Source organism: Acinonyx jubatus, chromosome C2, assembly GCF_027475565.1.
Source record: "Acinonyx jubatus isolate Ajub_Pintada_27869175 chromosome C2, VMU_Ajub_asm_v1.0, whole genome shotgun sequence".
NCBI lineage: Eukaryota > Metazoa > Chordata > Mammalia > Carnivora > Felidae > Acinonyx > Acinonyx jubatus.
Window position 1 is genome coordinate 71,333,340 of NC_069384.1, and position 21,599 is coordinate 71,354,938.

The 21,599-nt window shown below is 37.3% G+C and overlaps 1 protein-coding gene and 1 pseudogene across 5 annotated transcripts in view; one reads left to right on the top strand and one right to left on the bottom strand.

Moving 5' to 3' along the window:
* Positions 1-21,599, top strand: part of SENP5 (SUMO specific peptidase 5) — a 30,532-nt gene that overhangs the window by 3,612 nt on the left and 5,321 nt on the right. The window contains exons 2-7 of one of the 5 annotated variants that reach the window (XM_015073764.3): positions 5,914-6,019; positions 6,141-6,279; positions 6,533-6,580; positions 9,304-9,381; positions 18,017-18,154; positions 20,910-20,993. In XM_015073764.3, coding sequence (XP_014929250.1) covers positions 5,914-6,019; positions 6,141-6,279; positions 6,533-6,580; positions 9,304-9,381; positions 18,017-18,154; positions 20,910-20,993 — 593 coding nt within the window. Of the gene's footprint in view, positions 1-5,913; positions 6,020-6,140; positions 6,280-6,532; positions 6,581-8,995; positions 9,064-9,303; positions 9,382-10,907; positions 13,571-18,016; positions 18,155-20,909; positions 20,994-21,599 lie in introns of those variants that run through there. The other 4 variants (XM_053221024.1, XM_053221022.1, XM_015073768.3 and 1 more) reach the window with 4 other exon arrangements.
* On the bottom strand, positions 503-4,208 carry LOC106976351 (40S ribosomal protein S24-like; annotated as a pseudogene).

Consider the following 21,599-nt stretch of genomic DNA (forward strand, 5'->3'; position numbering starts at 1 on the left):
TTGAAGGCAGAGCAACAGCTACTGCCCATCACAGCCCTCCCTGCACCAGCAAAAAAAAAATTACCCGAGTAGAGATAAGCCCACAATCTATCACCAAATATGAGGAAAGCCAGCACAATGAAAAGGACAAATTCAACAAATAAAGGAACTAAACCTGAATAATCAGGATTAATAGAGCAATTAGAATAGGAATCCATACGGGACAATCAGTATAGTGAATGCTCCTTTAACTGACTTCTATAGCATTAGTTAATACTAAGTTCCACGGCATGGTGAATGCTGGCTTTTCTCTAATAGAACTACACATGTTCACTGCAGTAGATTGATACACTTATCAAGAGCCAGTTGTACTTACTACAGTTTACTTACTGTTTTATAGTTGTAAATATTGCATAAAACTGGTTTTGGAAGGAAAAAAAATAGATTCCTATGCCAGTATATTCTAGGTAGATTAAAAATTTAACCAGTTAGAAACAAACACACACAAACCTGTACACAGATGTTCATAGCATCATTATTCATCATAGCCAAAAAGTAGAAACAATCCAAATGTCCATCAACTGATGAACAAGTAAGTAAAATTTGGTATTTTATACAATGGGATATTCTGGCATAAAAAGGAATGAAGTACTGCTGTATGTTTCAGTGTGGATGAACCTCAAAAACATGCTAAGTAAAAAGAGCCAGGCACAAAAGGCCACATACTATGTGATTCTATTGATTTGAAATGTCCATGGTAGGCAAATACAGAGATAGAAAGTAGGTTAATAGTTGCCAGGGGCTGTAGAGAGGAAGCAATGAGGAGTGACTCCTAACTGGTACAAAGTTTCTTGTGGAGTAATATGAATGTTACTAAATTAGGTGATAGTAATGGTTGGACAACTCTGAATTTCCCAAAAAAAAAAAAAAAAAAAATGAATTTTAACACTTTAGAAGAGTAATTTTTTGTGGTATGTGAATTACGGGTCAGTAAAGCTATTAAAGAGAACACATTTTATAACACCGTTTTATAATTTCACATTAATAATACATTTAATAATTTTCTGTTATTTTTTGAGAGAGTGTATGTGCAGAGATGGGACAGAGGGAGAGAGAGAATCCCAAGCAGGCTTAATGCCCAGCGTAGATCCCAGTCTCACCATGAGATCATGACCTGAGCCAAAATCAAGAGTCAGACATTCAATCAACTGAGCTACCCAGGCGTCCCAATAATACATTTAAAAGCCTGATAGGAAACTCAGACGCAATATACCAGTTTGACTCCATAAACACTAAAGCTGCGTGTGTATATAAGAAGTCATTAATGAAAATTTAGAACTTTTAGATATGCATGTCCTTTGACCCAGAGATTTAACTTTTAGTGAGTGTGTTGTGAGGAAACAACAGAACCAGGATATATCAAGGGTTTTAGTTGTGACATTAATTGGAGAGCTAAAAAATTAACAAATGGTCCCCAGTAGGGAATTGTTTATGGCATACCCATTTACTGGGTTACTAGATTGTTTCGAATTGGCCTAGGGAAAAAAAAATTCCATAGTGTATTGAATGGGATAAAATAACTTCAAAAAGAGAAACTAGAGTGCTACTTACATGTTGAATAAATAATGTTCTTATTAAAGGGCATAAAAGTTCTAAAGGAATTAGAGGATGATTGCCATTTTATTTTAAAATGTTTATGGTCATGTATTAGAAAAAAAATACTGGGGCACCTGGGTGGCTCAGTTGGTTCAGTGTCCGACTTCGGCTCAGGTCATGATCTCACGGCTTGTGATTTTGAGCCCCATGTGGGGCTCTGTGTTGACAGCTCAGAGCCTGGAGCCTGTTTTGGATTCTGTGCCTCCCTCTCTCTCTCTGCCCCTCCCCCACTTGCGCTCTGTCTTTTCCTCTCTCTCAAAAATAAATAAATATTAAGAAAAAAAATCCTGGGCCCCTGGGTAGCTCAGTCGATTGAGCACTGAGCGTCTGACTCTTGATTTAGGCTTCAATTTACATCAAAGTGAATTCCAACTGTAAATAAAAGATTTAGTTAATAGTTCTAATATTATTTGAGTGATCTTTTCCCTGTGGTTATGAGTTGCTACCTGTTATTAGGTCTCTTTCTGGATTTGGTTTTTCAATTTCTATACTAGTAGTAGTCTGTCTTAATCCTAGTAGTTTTATAATTTTTTTTAAAAAGTTTATTTTGACAGTGTGTGTGAGCAGAGGAGGGGCAGAGAATCCCAAGTAGGCTCTGTGCTATCAGCACAGAGCCCGGCGCAGGGCTCACACTCACAAACCATGAGATCGTGCCCTGAGCCAAAATCCAGGGTGGGACGCTTAACCAGTGGAGCCACCCACGTGCCCCAGTTTTATAATTTGATGGGACTAGGCCCTTCTCCTCTCTTGCCCTCCCTTATTCACCTCTCCTCTTTAATTCTTTCCAAAAATTCCTAGGAATTTCTCATGTTTTGGTCCCAAGATGAATTTTAGATTTGTTTTTTCAATTAAACAAACAAAAATAATGGCTTTGATTGGTATTGCATCACATTTATAGACTAAGGGGAAATTACATTTATTATAATACTGAGTTTTCCTGTCTAAAAACAAAGAATTACTCCATTTATTGACCTATGTCCTTTCACCAGAATTTTGTGCTTTTCACTTAGGCTTGCACATTTCTTAAGTTTAGTCTTAGGTATTTCATGCCTTATTTTGTCGTTAAGATTTTGTTTTAAGTAATCTCTGCATCCAATGTTGGGCTCGAACCTACAACCCTAAGATCAAGAGTGGCATGCCCCACTGAGCCAGCCAGACGCCCCATGCCTTCCTTATTTTTGATGGGACCTTTCTGACATGTGTATTGTATTTTGTTGAAGAAGCAAATGGTTCCATTTCTTGTATGCACAACACAGCCTCATTCCACATTCATGGTGGGATGTGACCTGTCAATTGCCTTTAGAAAAAACTATCCAGCACATTTGGTTTAAGATGAGCAATTTAACTTCTGAAATAACACTTCAGGTTTTGTTTTTCATATTATTTCCTTTTGTGGGTTTTTTTTTTTTAATTCTTAGTTTATTAATCCTCTCATGAAGGATTTCTGCAGTATTTATCTGCACAATCACCACAGATAAAGTCACTGTAGCATCTTTACTCCTTTTTGCTGGCACCAACATTGGCTTTTGCAGTCCCCCTGACTTTCTGCATTCTGTTCTTGTGTTCTTTTGTTGTTTCCTTGAGGTCTTTTTCTTTTCATACAGGCCGTCTTACAAGACTGTGGGTTCGTTTTTCTTTGCATAATCCAAGGACTCATAAATCATGCCAAAGCCAGTCGCCTTGCCACCACCAAAATGGGTTCTGTATCCAAATACAAAGATGACATCTGATGTGGTCTTGTACATTTTGGCTATTTTTCCCCGAATTTCTGACGTAGGTACTTTTGCCTTTTCCAGATGAAGAACATCAGTGACCACTTGTTTCTGCTGAAATAGTGGACTGGTCATGAACTTGCTGGTCCCAACAGTTACTGTTGTTGTGTTGTTCATGATGGCTGAGCTTCTAGCAGCCAGGGAGGAAGAGTTACTACCTTTTGTTACTACCTTTTGTGCTGGCAGATGGACTATAATTTGAATTCTAGTTTTTGTTTTCTTTTTCCCCTAACATTTTATCATTTCTTTCTTGGTCACATTGAAGTTTTAGTACTATGCCAAATGCATTTTTCCTTTTTGGTTCATTAGTTTGTGAATGCAAGTGGGTAAAAAATAATGGGTTTAATTCTCATCTTAAGAAGCCATTTTCTGGGTAATTCTTGGCCAGGGGGTATTAAAAGGAAAAGATGCAGTGAAGAACAAGTTGCTTTTGTAGAGAAAAGATAATAGGTATCTCCTGCTTTGGAGGCAGCATAGGTTAATAGTTAATGGTTAACTTTCTGTGGTCATATAATCTATAATCAGAATCTTACTCTGCCATATGCTACTTAAGGGTTCTTGGGAAAGTTACTTAACCTCCCTAAGCTTCCTACCTCCATTGGTAAAGTAGGGATGCTGTCTAACACAGGGTAGTTAAAAGGATGAGATGTAGTAGTGCTTGGTTTATGATAATGCTATTTGAATGCAGTTTTACTTCTGGTCCCAGTGAGATGTGTGTATCAATAAGACATTGTCCTCTAGGGTTCTCCTTGAACATCCGCACAGGACCTTTCTGCTGCATTAGAAATCCATGTTTATCATCTGAAAGTGAAAACAAAAATGCAGATAAGAAGAAACAAAAGTAACTTAAAATCCCCCCAATACTACCATCCATAGATAACACTGTTAAGAGGGATACCTCTTTCCTATGACACTAGTTTGGAATTGGGGTCAATATCCCATAGATAGAGGAGACTGTTTTCTTATTTGAAGAGTCTCAAGGTTGCTGAGCCTACAGTTTACTCTTTTATTATTAGGGGCATTATTTTTGTATGAAATTTGCTCTTCAAATGCAGTTTCTCAAATGTTGGGATTCCTTATCTTCTATTTGAGTTCATTTTCCCATGTAGACAGACATAAGGCTGTTCTTAGGTAACCTGTAAACACTTGTTGGCAAATACAAGTTTAGAAGCCCCAAATCTTTACCTCCTTCTCTTATTAAGCTGGAACAAAGGATTCCCTTTCTGTCTTCTTTATGCCTAAAGCCTAGACCAGAACCAGGTGTAAACAATCAGCGTTTTCCTGTTTACTATATCCTGACCTTTGCCCTGAAGCCTTTCAAGTTGGGAGCCTTCTGGTAGGAGACTAACAAAAGGAAGATCTGTTTTTCACACCTTTGTCTGACCCTCCCTCAAAAAAATCCACCCTGTTCTTGGGACAGTTACTCCATTGTTCTCTTTCCTGTCCATTTTGTACTGATGTGTACCAGAGGCCATTCTTGAAGGTAGAAAGGTAACTGGGTAAAATAAGTGGCTAACAGTGCTCATTCTTCCCATCTTAATTCTGGAAACTTTTAGACTGATGGTTAATTAGGTTATTGCTCTCCCCATTCAGCATCAGTGAATGTCCTAAGTCATGTCAGCATTTTTGTGAGCCTTTCTTTCCCTCAGCTCCTGTGTATTTCCTTAGAAATAAAGCCCTGATTTTATTTCCTAGGACCTTTTTAAGTATGTTTGTTCAGTGGGTCCTCGTGGAAGCCATTAAAATGCGTATACATCTTATTTGACCCAAAGACTGTCCTATTCTGGCCAAGAAGTCATCCTTTAATTCTGCTTCCCCTTTTAAAATATGCTGACACACACTTACCAAATAATAGTGACTGCGATCTCAACAAATCCCTCAACAAATTGTGGTTTTTGAAAAGATAACTCCTTTAGGGGCACCTGGGTGTCTCAGTTGGTTGAGCATTCAGCTTCAGCTTAAGTCATGATCTCAGGGTTTGTGATTTCGAGCCCCGCATTGGGCTTGCTGCTGTTAGCTCTGAGCCCACTTTGGATCCTCTGTAGCCCTGCCACCCCTTCCCCACTCATGCACACATGCTCTCTCTCTCAAAAATAAAAAAAATATTTTAAAAAAGAAAACTCCTTTAGTTACCAGATGTGATACACATTTAACCAGGTGATTAAACCATTTTAGATTTCACTCTTTAGAAGGGAAGATTCTTCTTCAAGGTTAAACTACTGAGTGATGTCAATCTTCAGTTTTAGCTAGCCATTTTCTAACAGTGCATCAGTAGCTTTAAAAATCCAATGTGAAATGATACCTTAAGGCATTTCTCTCTGGATTGGAATGGTGAGGGCCTGATCTATTTTATTTCTTACAAAACATAACTTTTAATTAAAAGATTTCTGTATAGCGTAATGTATAGGTTAAATGTGTGGTAAGTGTTGTGTATAGGTTAAATATTGGGAGAATGACTTTTGCTGAAAATGGTTTTTCCATTGTAATTTCTCTTCCTTTATTTAAGGATTCCTAGATGAGGTTATGAAGAAGTATGGCAGTTTGGTCCCACTCAGTGAAAAAGATGTCCTTGGAAGACTAAAAGATGTCTTTAATGAAGACTTTTCTAATAGGTTTGTCCATAATGCTTAATTTAAGCCCTTGAAAATAAAATTGTTGGCACATGTGACTTTTAAAAAAGAAGATACTTAGTAAATTTAGTGGAACTCGTGTTTCTTTCAAAATCTTTTTCAGAAAACCATTTATCAATAGAGAAATAACAAACTATCGGGCTAGGCATCAAAAATGCAACTTCCGCATCTTCTACAATAAGCACATGCTGGATATGGATGATCTGGCAACTCTGGATGGTCAGAATTGGCTGAATGACCAGGTTAGTGTATTGTAGGTTCTCAGTGTGGAAAAGTTGCAGAGGATGTTGGATAATAAAATAGAATTAACCTTTGGGTTGGTCTCATAGTTATGTTTTGAATCAAGGATTCTTTACCCTTACTAAAGCTACTCATTCACCAACCCCAGCATCCAAAAGGTTTGATTACTGTTAACGGTGTCAGTGTTATTCATTCTGATGGGATGTTCTGAATTGTATAGGGTTAGTAAGCTGGTTTTATGTTGACTTTTTATAGGTCATTAATATGTATGGTGAGCTGATAATGGATGCAGTCCCAGACAAAGTAAGTGAAAGTTACTCTTCAGGAGAGAGAATTCTTGTGTATTAAAATGAGGTTTCTTTTTAACTTGATGTAATTATTTGATATTCCTTTGATTTTTTTTTTTTTAATATTCCTTCGATTTTTAAAGGTTTTGATTTTATCTTGATCAGGCGCTAACAGGTTGGGCATAGGTTCTAGACAACATTTGAGCATAAGAAAGTCAGATTGCCAGTGTTTTCCTACATGTTTATTTACTTTTGAGAGCGAGCGAGCATGAGTGGGAGAGGGACAGAAAGAGGAAACACAGAATCTGAAGTGGGCTTCAGGCTCTGAGCTGTTAGCACAGAGCCTGTCGTTGGGCTTGAACCCACGAACTGCAAGATCATGACCTGAGTGGAAGTCAGACACTCAACCGGACTGAGCCATCCAGGCGTGCCCCACCTTTTTTTTTTTTTTAAGATTTAAGATTTAAGTAATCTCTGTATGAGTGGCTTGAATTCACAATCCAAGATCAAGAGTCACACACTCCACCAACTGAACCAGACAGGCACCCCAAGGAGGCTTTTTTAAGGTGTGAAAAAAGTTGGGGCGCCTGGGTGGTTCAGTCAGTTGAGCATCCAACTCTGGCTCAGATCATAATCTCCCGGTTGGTGAGTTTTAGTCCTGCATCGGGCTCACTGCTGTCTTTGCAAAGCCCACTTCGGATCCTCTGGCCCCTTTCTCTCTGCCCCTCCCCCCATTCGTGCTTGCTCTCAAAAATAAAAAACAACTGAGTATATTTTAAGATCTTATTGGCTTTATTCAAATGATTCATGAATCAGGCAGCATCCCATCTAATAAGTAAAAAGGAGCTTTGAAGAGCTGTACAAAATGGAAGACTTATAAGGCAGAAGGGGGCAGGACAAGGGGGTTATTAGCAAGAGTAGATTGATTGCAGCAAAGTTACCTTACTTGAGGGGAAGACCAGGTCTAACAGGCAGGTTACCTAAGTAGTGCTGAGCAGGTAATTCTGTTAAGATTACAGTCCTGGGAGAGGATGAAGTTGCAATTAGGTTAGGTATTTTTGGTTTGGTGACATGGGCTAAGCACAAGTCAGCACTAAGTTAGACTCTATTTTGAGTCTGTTGTCTCTTTTTTAACAGTGACGAGATGCACAAAGAGTGTATTTTTGCTTTAAGTTTTTCAGTTTAACTTAAAGTCTTATTCTTTTTAAAGATGTAATAAAGTGATATTCATTGTCACTTTTTCTTGGATTAATCTTGGGTATTCTGTTCAAATACAGACAAACCCTCCTTAAACTCTAAAATTCCCATAGAGTTTTGTTACTATTAAAATTATTTTTTTAATTTAATGTGTTAATTTTTCTGAGTATTTAGATTGCCTGATGGGTAACTTTTGATTTCAATATCTAAAATCTTTCCAAATACTTTTATAAATCACTAATAATTTAAACAGGTAAATAAATATAATGAGTCGGAGATTCCAACACTTTATGAATATAGACAAAATGTTTTACAACTTTCCACTTAAAATCGCAATTCTGTTGCATTTTAAATTGGAATCATGAGGTTAATCTGTTGGATTCTCTATTATGTGAAATTCTCTTAATCACCAGAAAGTTTAAACCTAAACACATATTATAGATGACTTTTAACATAAAGGTGTTAATTTTAAAGGTATAATTTACCTTCATTATTTCTACATTATATTTAATTCTGAACCTTCATTGGATTAAAAGGACACTTACAGTCCCCAGACCAGTAGCACCGACATTACCTAGGAACTTACCAGAGATGTAAAAGTTTGAACTCTAACCTACCCCTACTGAATCAGAAACTGGAGGTGGGGCCCAGCAATCTGCTTTCACAAGCTGTCCGGATTCTAATGCACACAGAGTTTGAGAATCACTTTTCTTAGAAATAGCTATTACAAGTTCTTTTTATTGATATCTTAAGCTGCAGAGATCTCAGAACAGTGTGCATTAGGATTTTTTGGAAGGTTTATCAAACCAAACTGTTGAGCTCCACGCTCAGTTTCTGCATTAGTAAATGGTCTGGGGTAGGGCCTGAAAATTTGCATTTTAAGAAGTTCCTGGGGATGCTGATACTGCTGATCTGGTGACCACATCCTGAGAACCTCAATACTGAGGGAACATTTTTTTCATCTCAAGCGAATCCATTACTGAGTGAACACGTTAAGACCACAATATGTTTACTAGCTCACATGAGCCGATCCTAATTTATAAGCCAGAAATTTGATGTCAGGACACGATGTTCCATATGACCAGGTTAATTATTTCTGTGCTAGAAATGATCATGTTAAGGCTTTTTAACAGTTATGAAAGCAGGAGTCTGCAAGTCCATATCCTTCAGATGGGGTTAGTTTTGTAATCCATATCCCTTGAGTTCAAGGTAATGTTACCTCATTCTTTCTTAGCCTCTTTCAGTTTTATCACCTGATTTGGAGAGATTTGTCAGGTTGCTTCTCTACTTGATTGGATTCAGGTAATCTATTTATTTACTGTCCCATTCCAGTTCTGACTATAGACCACAGTGTAAGGTTATTCTAAGAAAATTTGGAACAGAATCTTCTGTGAATCAGGTAATGTATTTTCTATAGAAGAAACTTTTCCTCCTTTTGGTCTGTCTTACATACAAGGGTTTTTAAATTTCCATGTTCTTTTGAAGTTAAATCTGGGTACAGCTTAATATAATCTGGGTGCTTATATTTGATGTCTCTTCTAGGTTCACTTCTTCAACAGCTTTTTTCATAGACAGCTGGTAACCAAAGGATATAATGGAGTAAAAAGATGGACTAAAAAGGTATTCTCTTTATTTCTTTTTTATTCTAAATGTGAAATGCAAATAAGCCACTTTGAGTGGAAGGATAACAACTTTAATGTCCATATGATACTGATTAGAAATAGACGCTTAAAAAAAAACCACTCTTTTAATATAATTATTTCTTATTGTTTTTTACACCCTGTTGTTTGAAACACAAGACACTAATAAAACTCCAAGTCTGTCCAGTTTATTGGATTATGCTCTAAATGAAAGCACTGGGCTGGAAGTTAATGGTTCCAGCATTGTCATTAGCTTGCTGTGCAACTTGGACGAGACACTTTATTTGGGCTTCAGAATGCTTCATTTGGGCTTCATAAAACAAAATGATAAAATCAGCATAACCCTTAAAGCTCCTTGCAACCTTAATTTCTCTCTGGAGTCATTTACTAGGGCCAGAAACATTATTTTAAAAGCCATTTATATTCTGTTTTTGATATTTTGACATAATTACCGAGTTTAGATTCCACAGTTACAGGTTTAGAGATACTGTAGCATTTTGTCTTTTTATACTGGATAGGTTATAGAAAATTAAGAGTAAGTCTTGTCTTGAGTAGTTGTGGATGGAAATAATTTTTTGCAAAGTAAAACACCTGACTGAACATGACTATTTAGGTAATATGTGCAAAGCATTATCAGTAATGCCAAGATAAACATGGCTGAAGGATACAAATCCAGGGGAATAGATAGAATGAACTCGGGACTCAGACCTGGGTTCAGATCCTGCTGTAGCCACTTAACAAGTTGTAAGACCTTGGGCAGATGACTTAATTCCTTTAAGCTTCAGTTTCCTCATTTGTCAAATGGTAGTATCACAAGTATTTACCTTGCTGAGAGGATTAAATGAGATAATTTGTGTAAATCACTAAGCACAACAGTAAGAATCATTATGATGGTAGAAACATGGGCAGCAGCTAGTGTAGCTGGACTACAGAGAGCAAAGAAGAGAGTGGCATGAAGTGGACCTGATCTAGTGATGTAGGGCATTAAGGTTTAGATTTTGAATTTTCCTCTAAATGTATAGGGATCTATTGAAGGGTTTTTGGTGACATCATCCAATTTGTAGTCTTTGCTCTAGCAGCACTGAAGAAGATGGATGAATGTGGGAACAAAGCTGATGTGGGTAGAACAGGAGGCCACTGCAAAGTACCATTAGTGGTACTTTGGATTAGAATGGTAGCAGGATAGATGGGATATGTACATAAATATGAATATGATCTAGGAAGTAAAATCAACAGGACTTGGGTGACAGATTGGTTGTGGGCATGAAGGAGAAGGAAATGTGAAAGATGACTTCCAAGTACAGTATATGATTATCTTTTTCTCATCTACATAACTCTTCTTGGTTAAGTAGCATCCCACTATATGGTATATTTTTTAAATTGACCAGTCCCCTAATAGTTATCCTTAATTTTTCTTGGATAAACACCAGTACAGCCTATCCAGTGGTACAAGCCACATACAGGCATACCTTCTTTTATTGTGCTTCACTTTATTGTGCTTCACAGATACTGCGCTTTTTACAAATTGATTTGTGGCAATCCTGCATCAAGTAAGTCTATTGGCGCCGTGTTTCCAACAGCATTTGCTCACGTTGTGTCTTTGTGTCACATTTTGGTAATTCTTGTAGTTATTTCAAACTTTATTATTATTATATTTTTTATAGTGATCAGTGATCCTTGATGTTAGTATAGCCATTGTTCTGGGGTGCCATGAACTGTACCCATAGAAGATGGCAAACTTAATGTTATGTATGTTCTGACTGCTCCCACCACCACCTGTTCCCGTCTCTCTCCCTTTGGGTCTCTCTATTCCCTAGATACACAGCAATACTGAAATTAGGCCAGTAACACCACAGTGTGTTCAAGTGAAAGGAAGAGTCCTATGCCTCTCACTTTAAATCAAAAGCTAGAAATTATCAAGTTTAGTGAGGAAGGCATACTGAAAGCTGAGATTGGCTGGAAGCTAGGCCTCCTGTGCCAGATAAGTTGTGAACACAGAAGAAAAGTTCTTGAAGGCTACTCCAATGAACACATGAATGACAAAGTGAAAACAGCCTTATTGCTGATATGGCAAAGGTTTTAGTAGTCTGTATAGAAGATCAAACCAGACAAAACAGTCCCTTACGCCAAAGCCTAATCTAGTGCAAGACCCTGACTGTCTTCAGTTCTGTGAATGCTGAGAGAGATGAGGAAACTGAAAGAAGAAAAATTTGAAGCTAGCGGAGGTTGGCTCATGAGGTTTAAAGAAAGAAGCCGTCTCCATAGCATAAAAGTGCAAGGTGAAGCAGCAGCAGGTGCTGGTGTAGAAGCTGCAGCAAGTTATTTGGAAGATCTGGCTCAGATAATTCATAAAGGTGATGACACTAAGCAACAGATTTTCAGTGTAGATGAAACAGACTTCTATTGGCAGAAGATGCCATCTAGGACCTTAATAGCTAGAGAAGAAAAAGTCAATACTTGGCTTCAAAGGACAGGCTGACTCTCTTGTTAGGTAGGGGCTTATGTGGCTGGTGACTTGAAGTTGAAGCTAGTGCTCATTTACCATTCTGAAAATCCTAAGGCCCTTAAGAATTATGTTAAACCTACTCTGCCTGGGCTCTGTGAATGGAACCACAAAGCCTGGACGACAGCACATCTGTTCACAACATAATTTACTGATTATTTTAAGCCCACTGTTGAGACCTACTACTCAGAAAGATTCCTTTCAAAATAAGACCTGTCATTGACAATGCACCTGGTTACCCTAAGAGCCCTGATGGAGATGTCCAACGAGATTACTATTTTTATGCCTGCATAACCTCTGTTCTGCAGCCCATAGACCAAGGAGTAATTTCAACTTTCAAGTCAGATTATTTAAGAAATACTTTTCATAAGGCTATAGCTGCCATAGATGGTGTGTGATTCCTCTGATGTATCTGGGCAAAGTAAATTGAAAATCTTCTGGAAAGGATTCACCATTCTAGGTGCCCCATTAAGAACATTTATGATTCATGGGAAGAGGTCAAAATATCAAAATTAACAGGAGTTTAGATGAAGTGGATTCCAACTATCATGGATGACTTTGAGGGTTCAAGACTTTAGTGGAAGAAGTAAATGCAGATGTGGGGGAAATAGCAAGAGAACTAGAAGTGGAGCCTGAAGATGGGACTGAATTGCTGCAACCTCTTGATAAAACTTGAATAGATAAGGAGTTGCTTCTTACAGATGAGCAAAGAAAGTGGTTTCTTGAGATGGAATCTGCTCTTAGTAAAGATGCTGTGAGAATTGTTATGGCAACAGAGGATTTAGAATATTATATACATTTAGTTGATAAAGCAGCAACAGGGTTTGAGAAAATGTACACCAATTGTGAAAGAAGTTCTGTAGGTAAAATGCTATCAAACAGCATCACATGCTACAGAGGAATTGTTTGTGAAAGGAAGATTCTATCAGTACTGTAAACTTCGTGTTATCCAATTTAAGAAATTACCACAGCCACCCAACCTTCAGTACACTACCATCCCGATCAGTCAGGAGCCATCAACATTTAGGCCAGACCCTCCACCACCAAAAAGATTACAACTCACTAAAAGTGAGTCAGCATTGTTGGTGGTTAGCACTTTTAATAACAAAAAGTATTTTTTATTTAAGGTATGTATATTTTTTGTAGACATAATGCTGCACACTTAATAGGCTACAGTTTGTGTAAACAACTTTTATATGCACTGGGAAACCAAAAAAACTCCTTTGACTCGTTTTATTGCAGTGGTCTGGTACTGAACCCACAATATTTCCGAGGTATGCCTGTATATGCTATATATAAGAAACATAAAAGAAAATGAACAAGAAAGGTTGAAAATAAAGTGACAGTTAAAAAGGGTCTAGGCAAATGTAAACCAAAAGAAAGGAGTGGTAAATAAAAAGAAGGAATGGCAGTATCGGGAGCAGATGAGGTAGAATTTAAGGTAGAAAGTAAACTGTGTGATACAATTTCAATATATAGGAGGTGCCTGGGTGGCTCAGTCGGTTGAGTGTCCGACTCTTGATTTTCGTTCAGGTCATGATCTCAGGGTTCCATGGACTCAAGCCCTGCATCGGGTTCCACGCTGATGGTGCGAAGCCTGCTTGGGATTCTCTCTCTGCCTCTCTCTCAAAATAAATAAATAAACTCAAAAAAAAAAAAAAAAAAAAAGAAGAAGAAGAAGAAGAAGAAAGCTAATGGCCATTTAATGCCTTGATCATTAAAGAAAAAATTAAAAACAGAATTTAGTGTTCACTAAATTAGATTACATCAAGATAGATTACAGAATGATGAAGGATTTGAATGCAACAAAAATAAATAAAACAATGGAAATACTAAGAAAACTCCATGAAAGAACTGGTCCATAGGGTAACTGAGTCCATTCTGTGCACAACTTAAAAGTTTATAAAAGAAAAGTGAATTCAGTTACATAAAAATAACTCTGCATTTAAAATAGCGATGTAAAAAGACAAATAGTAAACTAGGGAAAATATTTGCCATTAATGTCACAGAACTGATTTTCTTAATATATAAAGGGTTTATACAAATAATAAGAAAAAGACTACCAACTCAGCAGAAAAATGGGTGGGTGATATGAATGAAAAGGTTTGTAGTAAAGAAAGGTGTTCTGGAAATAAATTCTTTGTCAGGTCTATGTTTTGTGATTGTTTTCTGTCTATAGCTTTTTTACTTATTTTCTTAACCATGTGTTTTGGTAAAGATTTTTAATTTTGATGATTTCTCCATATGGATATCCAGTTCTTCCAATGTCATTTGCTTGAAAAGACTTCTCTTTCCTAGTTTAATTGCTTTGGTACCATTGTAGAAAATCAGCTGACCACATATGTATGGGTCGGTTTCTGCACTTTGTGTTCTTATCCATTGATCTCTGTTATTATGCCAATACCACACTGTCTTGATCACTGTATCTTTAGAGTATATCTTGATATATAGTGTAAGTTGGCCAGCTTTATCCTTTTTCCAGAATGTTTTGGGAATTCCAGGTCGTTTGCATTTTCATTTTCATACAAATTTTAGAATCAGCTTGTCAGTTTTTTTTTTAAACTTGCGGGATTATTTAGTTTGGGGAGAATAAACATCTTAACAATATTAAATCTTCCATTTCCATGTACATGGTACATGTTCCCTTTATTTGGGGTCTTTAATTTTTCTCAGCAATATTTTCTAATTCTTAGTGTAGAGGTCTTGCACATATTTTAAAAAAATGTAACCCTGGGCGCCTGGGTGGCTGTTGTTAAGCATCTGACTTCGGCACAGTCACAATCTCATGGTTCATGAGTTTAAGTCCCACATTGGGTGAGCTCGAGCCCTGCTTCTTTCTTTCTCTCTCCCCCTCCCCCTAGATCACTTGCACCCTTATCTCAAAAACAAAACAAAACATGAAGCGCCTGGTTGGCTCAGTTGGTTGAGTGTCAGACTTCAGGTCAGGTCATGATCTCACGGCTTGTGAGTTCGAGCCCCATGTCAGGCTCTGTGCTAACAGCTCAGAGCCTGGAGCCTGCTTCTGATTGTGTGTCTCCCTCGCTTTCTGCCCCTCCCCCACTCACGTCCTCCTGTCTCTCTCAAAAATAAACATTAAAAAAAAATTATAAAACAAAACATAGCCCTATTTCATATTTCCGAAACTGCTATAAACAGAATTTTTTAAATGCTGTCTTCCAGTTGTTTCCTGTTAGCAATAGAAATACAACTTATTTCTGTGAATTGACCTTGTATCCTGTGACCTTGCCAGACGCATTGGTTGTAGGAACTTTTTTGTAGATTGTGAGATTTTCATAGACAATCATGTCTCTAAGTAGTGAGTGTTTTAATTTTCCCTTCCAATTTGTATGCCATTTTTTTTCTTGTCTTATTGCACTGGCTGGGACTTCTATGAGAGGGGACATCTTTGCCTCGTTCTCAGTCTTAGGAGAAAAGCAGTCTTTCACTACTGTTTGTGTTGACAGTTGTAGGGTTTTTTGTAGATACTCTTTTATCAGGTTAAAGAAGTTTTGGTCCTATTCCTAGTCTATGTGACAGTTTTTGACCATAAATGGATGTTGAGTTTTATCAAATACTTTTCCTGCGTCTAAGGACATGATCCTATAGTTTCTCATCTTTAGTCCTTAAATGGGCTCCCAGATGGGAGGAACAGCACCTAATCTGGAGACATAACAGTCTCAGGGCCACAGGATGGCTCTTGAAGCTTCAGCTTGGTCATGACATAAATTCACTTCTATTTACAGAGCGCTACTTAAAGCAAATCACATGACAGGACTACTTTCTTCACCTGGGAGGGACAGTGAAGCCACATGACATCAGGCAGTTCTATATAATCCTTTTTATAGGAAGGGCAACAAATAATTGGGTCAATAATAATACAGTCTACCACACATACCATTCTTAATTATATATATAAAGTTATGTATGAGAGAGAGAATGTATTAAAAAGAAGAAAAATCTGGAAAGATATACACTGAAGTGTACTTATCTGTATTTTCTAATTTTTATTTAAAAATTGTTTTCATAGGGGCACCCAGGTAGCTCAGTCGGTTGAGTGTCCAACTCTTGACTTTGGCTTGTGTTGTGATCCCAGGGATGTGGAATTGAGCCGTGTTGGGCTCCACACTGAGCACAGAGAATGCTTAAGATTCTCTTTCTCCCCCCACCCCCTCCATGTTTATAGCAGCACTATCAACAATAGCCAAAGTATGGAAAGAGCCCAAATGTCCATTAATGGGTGAATGGATAAAGAAAATGTGGTTTATATACATAATGGAGTATTACTCGGCAATCAAAAAGAATGAAATCTTGCCATTTGCAACTATGTGGATAGAACTGGAGGGTATTATGCTAAGTGAAATTAGAGAAAGATAAAAATCATAGGACTTCACTCGTATGAGGACTTTAAGAGACAAAACAGATGAACATAAGGGAAGGGAAACAAAAATAATATAAAAACAGGGAGGGGGACAAGAGACTCATAAATATGGAGAACACACTGAGGGTTACTGGAGGGGTTGTGGGAGGGGGATGGGCTAAATGGGTAAGGGGCATTAAGGAATCTACTCCTGAAATCATTGTTTCACTATATGCTAACTAATTTGGACGTAAATTTTTAAAAATAAATAAAATAAAAAAATCTTTACTAACAAGAAAATTCTCTTTCTCCCTCTGCCCCTCTCCCCTGCTCACACACTTCCTCTCTCTAAAATAAACTAAAAAGACAAAATTGTTTTTATAATTAGGAGAAAGCTTTTTAAAAAATGTTTATTTTTTCAAGAGAGCATGAGCGGGGTAGGGGCAGAGAGAGAAGGAAACACAGAATCTGAAGCAGGCTCCAGGCTCTGAGCTGTCAGCACAGAGCCCGATGAAGGGCTCAAACTCCTGAACCATTAGATCATGCGAAGTCAGACACTTAACTGAGCCACCCAGGCACCCCAGAAAGAGTTTCTTTTTAAGAAGAATGTAAATTTGGCCTCATTTAATACTGTGTTTAGATGTGATTCCTTGTTTTAGATACTCAGGATTTGTGCATTGGAAAGGACCAACTGTCTTCATGTTTTCTTCTGTCCACCTCACCTGCCAGGTTTATGGATGCAGAAAATGGAAAAGTAGAGGTGCTAAAGTGCTTTGCTCCAAGATCATGTCGACTAGTAGAAGATTCATTTAGAGCAGGACATTATCTGAATATCAGAAAGCAAGGAAGGCTTGAGAAATAGCTTCTAAGAATCTGATGTACTTTAAAATAGCCTTGTGACTGTTTTAACCCAAGGAATCCCTAAAAACTCTCAAAAAAAAAAAAAAACCTGAAAAAAAATTCATTCACAACTTTTACAGATGTTTAGTGAGCACCTACTACTTTATCATTCATTCCACAAGTGGGATTTTGAGTGGAATAATAAATATTTCTAGATTGTAAAGGATGTGTAAAGAATTATCAAGGATATTTTTCTCAATTTTACCATCTGGGAAACCTGAGGTAGTGATAATGGTAATAGTTAAGATTCACTGGCTACATAGAATATGTGAAAGCAGTTTTCTGCATCTTATATGTATTATCTCTCTCAATAATTTCCTAAGTTAGGGGCTGTTGTCTATAGTTTATAGTTGAGGAAATCAAGTCACAAAGAAGCTATGAAAATGACCAAAGTCACCTGGCCAGTAAGTGGAAGAGGTTCTCTTTGAACTTCACCAGACTTCCTTCAGAGCCCATGATCTTAACTAGGACGCTGAGTTTATAAAAAGAAGGCTTATGGTGCCTGTGCTGTTTTATAATATGATGATTCCTTCCTACATAAGAATTGAGTCAAGGTCAAATATGTACACAAAAGCATAAAAATAAAGGCTAAGTCACATTAAGCATTTGCAAAGCACAGGTGTAGCAGGTTTGAATGTGAAATGGTGCTTTCTGGATCTTCAGTTTTCTTATTGTGTATTAATAGCTTAGTAGTTACAAGCATGGGCTTTAGATTCAGACCTGGGTTCAGATTTTGGCTTCACCACTTCCTGCTTTTATGACCTCAAACAGGTCAAAGGTCAGTAAATGGAAGCTGTTTCTGCTGTTTTGGATAGTCTGTGGTGATGGCCGCATTTCTTTTTCTTTTTTAATCAGGTGGATTTGTTTAAAAAGAGTCTTCTGTTGATTCCTATTCACCTGGAAGTCCACTGGTCTCTCATTACCGTGACACTCTCTAATCGAATTATTTCATTTTATGATTCCCAAGGCATTCATTTTAAGTTTTGTGTAGAGGTAAGTTAATATACTGCCTATATTTTTTCATTTATCTTGTGATCAAATAGAACAGAAGTCAGTTATCATAGGGGATCAATTTCTGTCATGAAAACCCTCTAAAATGTTGGCAGAGAAAAAGAACTACAAGAGGAATCCTCAGGTTGGGAGAGGTAGCTGTCTGTGATATGGTTCCCACTCTGAGAAACAAGTCTAATTTGGATTTTGTCACATATTTTCCTGCCTCCCTATAAAGCTGCATTTTGAATGGATACAAATCATTTTCCTTGGTTTCTCTTAGGGCTAAAATTGGCTTGTATCTTCAAAATAACTTATGTAGAATGTGTTATAATCAAGAGAATCAGCCAGCAAAATAGGAGAGCTCAACTAATGACAGTTCAACAACATGGTGAGATGCAAGAAAAATCCATAGGTTTCCTGATTTTCTTTCAGTAGCAAGGACCAGTTAAATTTAACTGAAAAAAGAAAGATTCCATTTTCAAAAGCAAACAGATATAAACTGACCAGGAGTATATACTCCAGCAAAAATTGTGGAAGTTCTTTAAGAGTAGAGCTCTATATTTAAAGGAAATCTGAGCAGATGGAAAGATAGGTAGGCTCAGTGTTGGAAAGAGATCAATTCTTCTCAAACTAATAATATATACCAATTTGCCCCCAATTTCTCAAGAGGATTTTGAATGAAAACTGATAAGCTCATCCTAGAATTCATAGTGCAGAGTTTATTGCATGAACATTGAAGGAAGGAATACTAGAGGCCAAACCATATCACAAAGTTTTAATAATTAAAACTTAGGAATAGACCAGTAGATTGGTGGTAAAGCACAGAGAATCTAGGAATAACTGCTGTATATGAGGGAACCTGGTATATGATAAAGTTGGGGAAAGACAGGCTATTCAATATATGCCATTGTGAAAAGTAGCTGTCTATTTGGATCCACATACAGATCCTTCATACTATTTATAAGAGCAAATTCCATGTAAAATAATGACCTAAATATAAAATGCAAAACTATAAAAGTTAGAATAAAATATAGAAAATGCTATGTTTTAGATTCAGGAAAGACTTCTTACACAGAGCCATAAAAGCAAAACACCTAAAGGAACAGATTGATAAATTGGACCATACCATAATTTAAAACTTCTGCATGTCCTAAAATTCAAAGAGAAAGGAAAGACCTGGAGAAAATATTTGTGACATATAATAATCACTACCCAGAAAATATAAAGAACTCCTAAAAATTAATAAAAGGATTTAAGAGAAATGGATAAAGATTATTCAAATAAGTAATTTTTAGGAAAAATGCAAATAGCCTTGAAACATGTGGAGAGATGCTTAGTCTTATCAGAAATACAGGAAATGCAAATGAAAACTACATCAGGGCTTCATTTTTTGCCCATTAGGCAAGTTTGATGGTATTCAGGTGTTCGTTAGGTGTAAGGAAACCAGCTTTCATTTTTTCTGGTGGAGTATATGAATTAATATAGCTAGCCACTTAGGGGAGTTGAAATCCTGATCAGTTCTAAGTGCCTTATAAATTTATAAAAGATGTATGTGTATCCTAGGGATTCCTGGCTGGCTCAGTCCTTGGAGTACACTCTTTATCTCAGGGTTGTGTGAGTTCAAGCCCCATGTTGGGCGTGAAGCCTACTTAAAAGAAAGAAAATATATATCCTATTGAATACCAGTTCTATTTCTTGGTATATAAAAATGCTTGTGTATGTATGTGCACAGTGATAGGGCATGCACCAGAAAGAATGTTGACTGCAGCAGCATTACTGATAGTAGAAACAAAACAAAAAACAAAAACCAAAAAAACCCACCTAAATTTAGCTCTACCAACAGAATAGTTAAGTACACTATAGTACATTCATACTATTAAACTGGCCATAGATCATAGATCTAGATCATAGATCATAGAATATAGATCTCCATGTTCTAAATAACATGGAAAGATCTCCAAGACCTATTGGGTTTTAAATAGCCAGTTGCAGAGTGATAGAGTATATGTTTATGGGAAGAAAATATATATGTGCACGTATGTATGTATATATGTGTGTGTGGTAGTATGTGCATAAACACAGTTGTATACATGTACATACATACTAATATTCCACCTTCGGTGTGGTTGGTTTAATTCCTGTTACCTCTGACTTCACCTTTAGAAGTGATGCACAGAAGTAGAGGGCATAAGGGAATATTTGAAACTCTGATAGGCTTCATCTTGGTAGAAGCTTCAGCAGTGGACTTGACTGTATTTAGTATCCAGAATGGGTTTCAGTAGAACTTTCTAGAAACTGCAAGATACCTTTATCTGCAGCCCTCAAAATAGAGTATATCTAAGGCTGGAATGTTTTTCATTTAGTTTCAATTATTGATTTCTGCCATGGGTTCCTTCTTTGTATTGAACATTGGCAGTAATCAGGTCTTTTTTTTTGTCTTCCCAATATTTAAATGTCAAATTCAGCAAGTTGGCTGCTGGAAAAGGCTGACCATCTTACAAAAACTTCTAATTAAAACATACAGTGGTATCCACAGCCTAAATGCATACCTGAGTATAGAAGGCCTGAGTCCTTCTTAACACTATGAAACGAAAGGTCAGAAATAAAGTTCCACCTTTTAGACTCTTGAGTGCAGACTTTGCCCAGTGGTGGGGCCACAGCCTCCTCCTCCTTTGCTTCTGTCTGCTGTGAGCAGGTTCCATTTTTCACCAACTGATGGAACACAGCATCTGTGTTGTGGTTTCTTTTTAACCAGAATATAAGAAAGTATTTGCTGACTGAAGCCAGAGAAAAAAATAGACCTGAATTTCTTCAGGGTTGGCAGACTGCTGTTACAAAGGTAAGTATGTGATAAAAATGAAAACCCAGGCATGTCAAGGGGATGGAATTATCCTTAGGGGTGGGTGTCTTTAAAAGCATTTGAAGACTGGTGATGGAGATACCAGTAAGAGTCTGGAGGCTGCAGGGAGGCAGCTTAGAATAAACCTGTGTAGTATTGATCATCTAGCTACTTAGTTTCCCAGTGCTTCTGGAGAAAAATTTAGTCATTTCATCAATGGGGCAGCTGCTAATGATATGGTTGTTATATTGGAAAAAAGGGAAAGGAAAACAACTTTTTCTTTTGATGGCACCTGCCTCTTCCAGATGACTCACATAGACCCAGAGAAATGCTGAAGTGACTGTTTGGATCCACTAAGGGAGCAAGTGCACTGGGCTTCTTACCAGGCATCTGGGGAAGACAGTGGCTTGAAGGTTTCAGTATGAAAGCAGCACTATGTTTGTCCTATATGCACTCATGCTGTCTATGGGGCAGAGTGCTCAGCCAGGTCTTCTCATCACTGTCACAGATACCAGCATCTTACATTTTATGGTCACTGCTTTATTGTCTTCAGTGTTTTTGCATGTGTGATCTCATTTGATCCTTACAGCCTATGAGGTAGGCAGG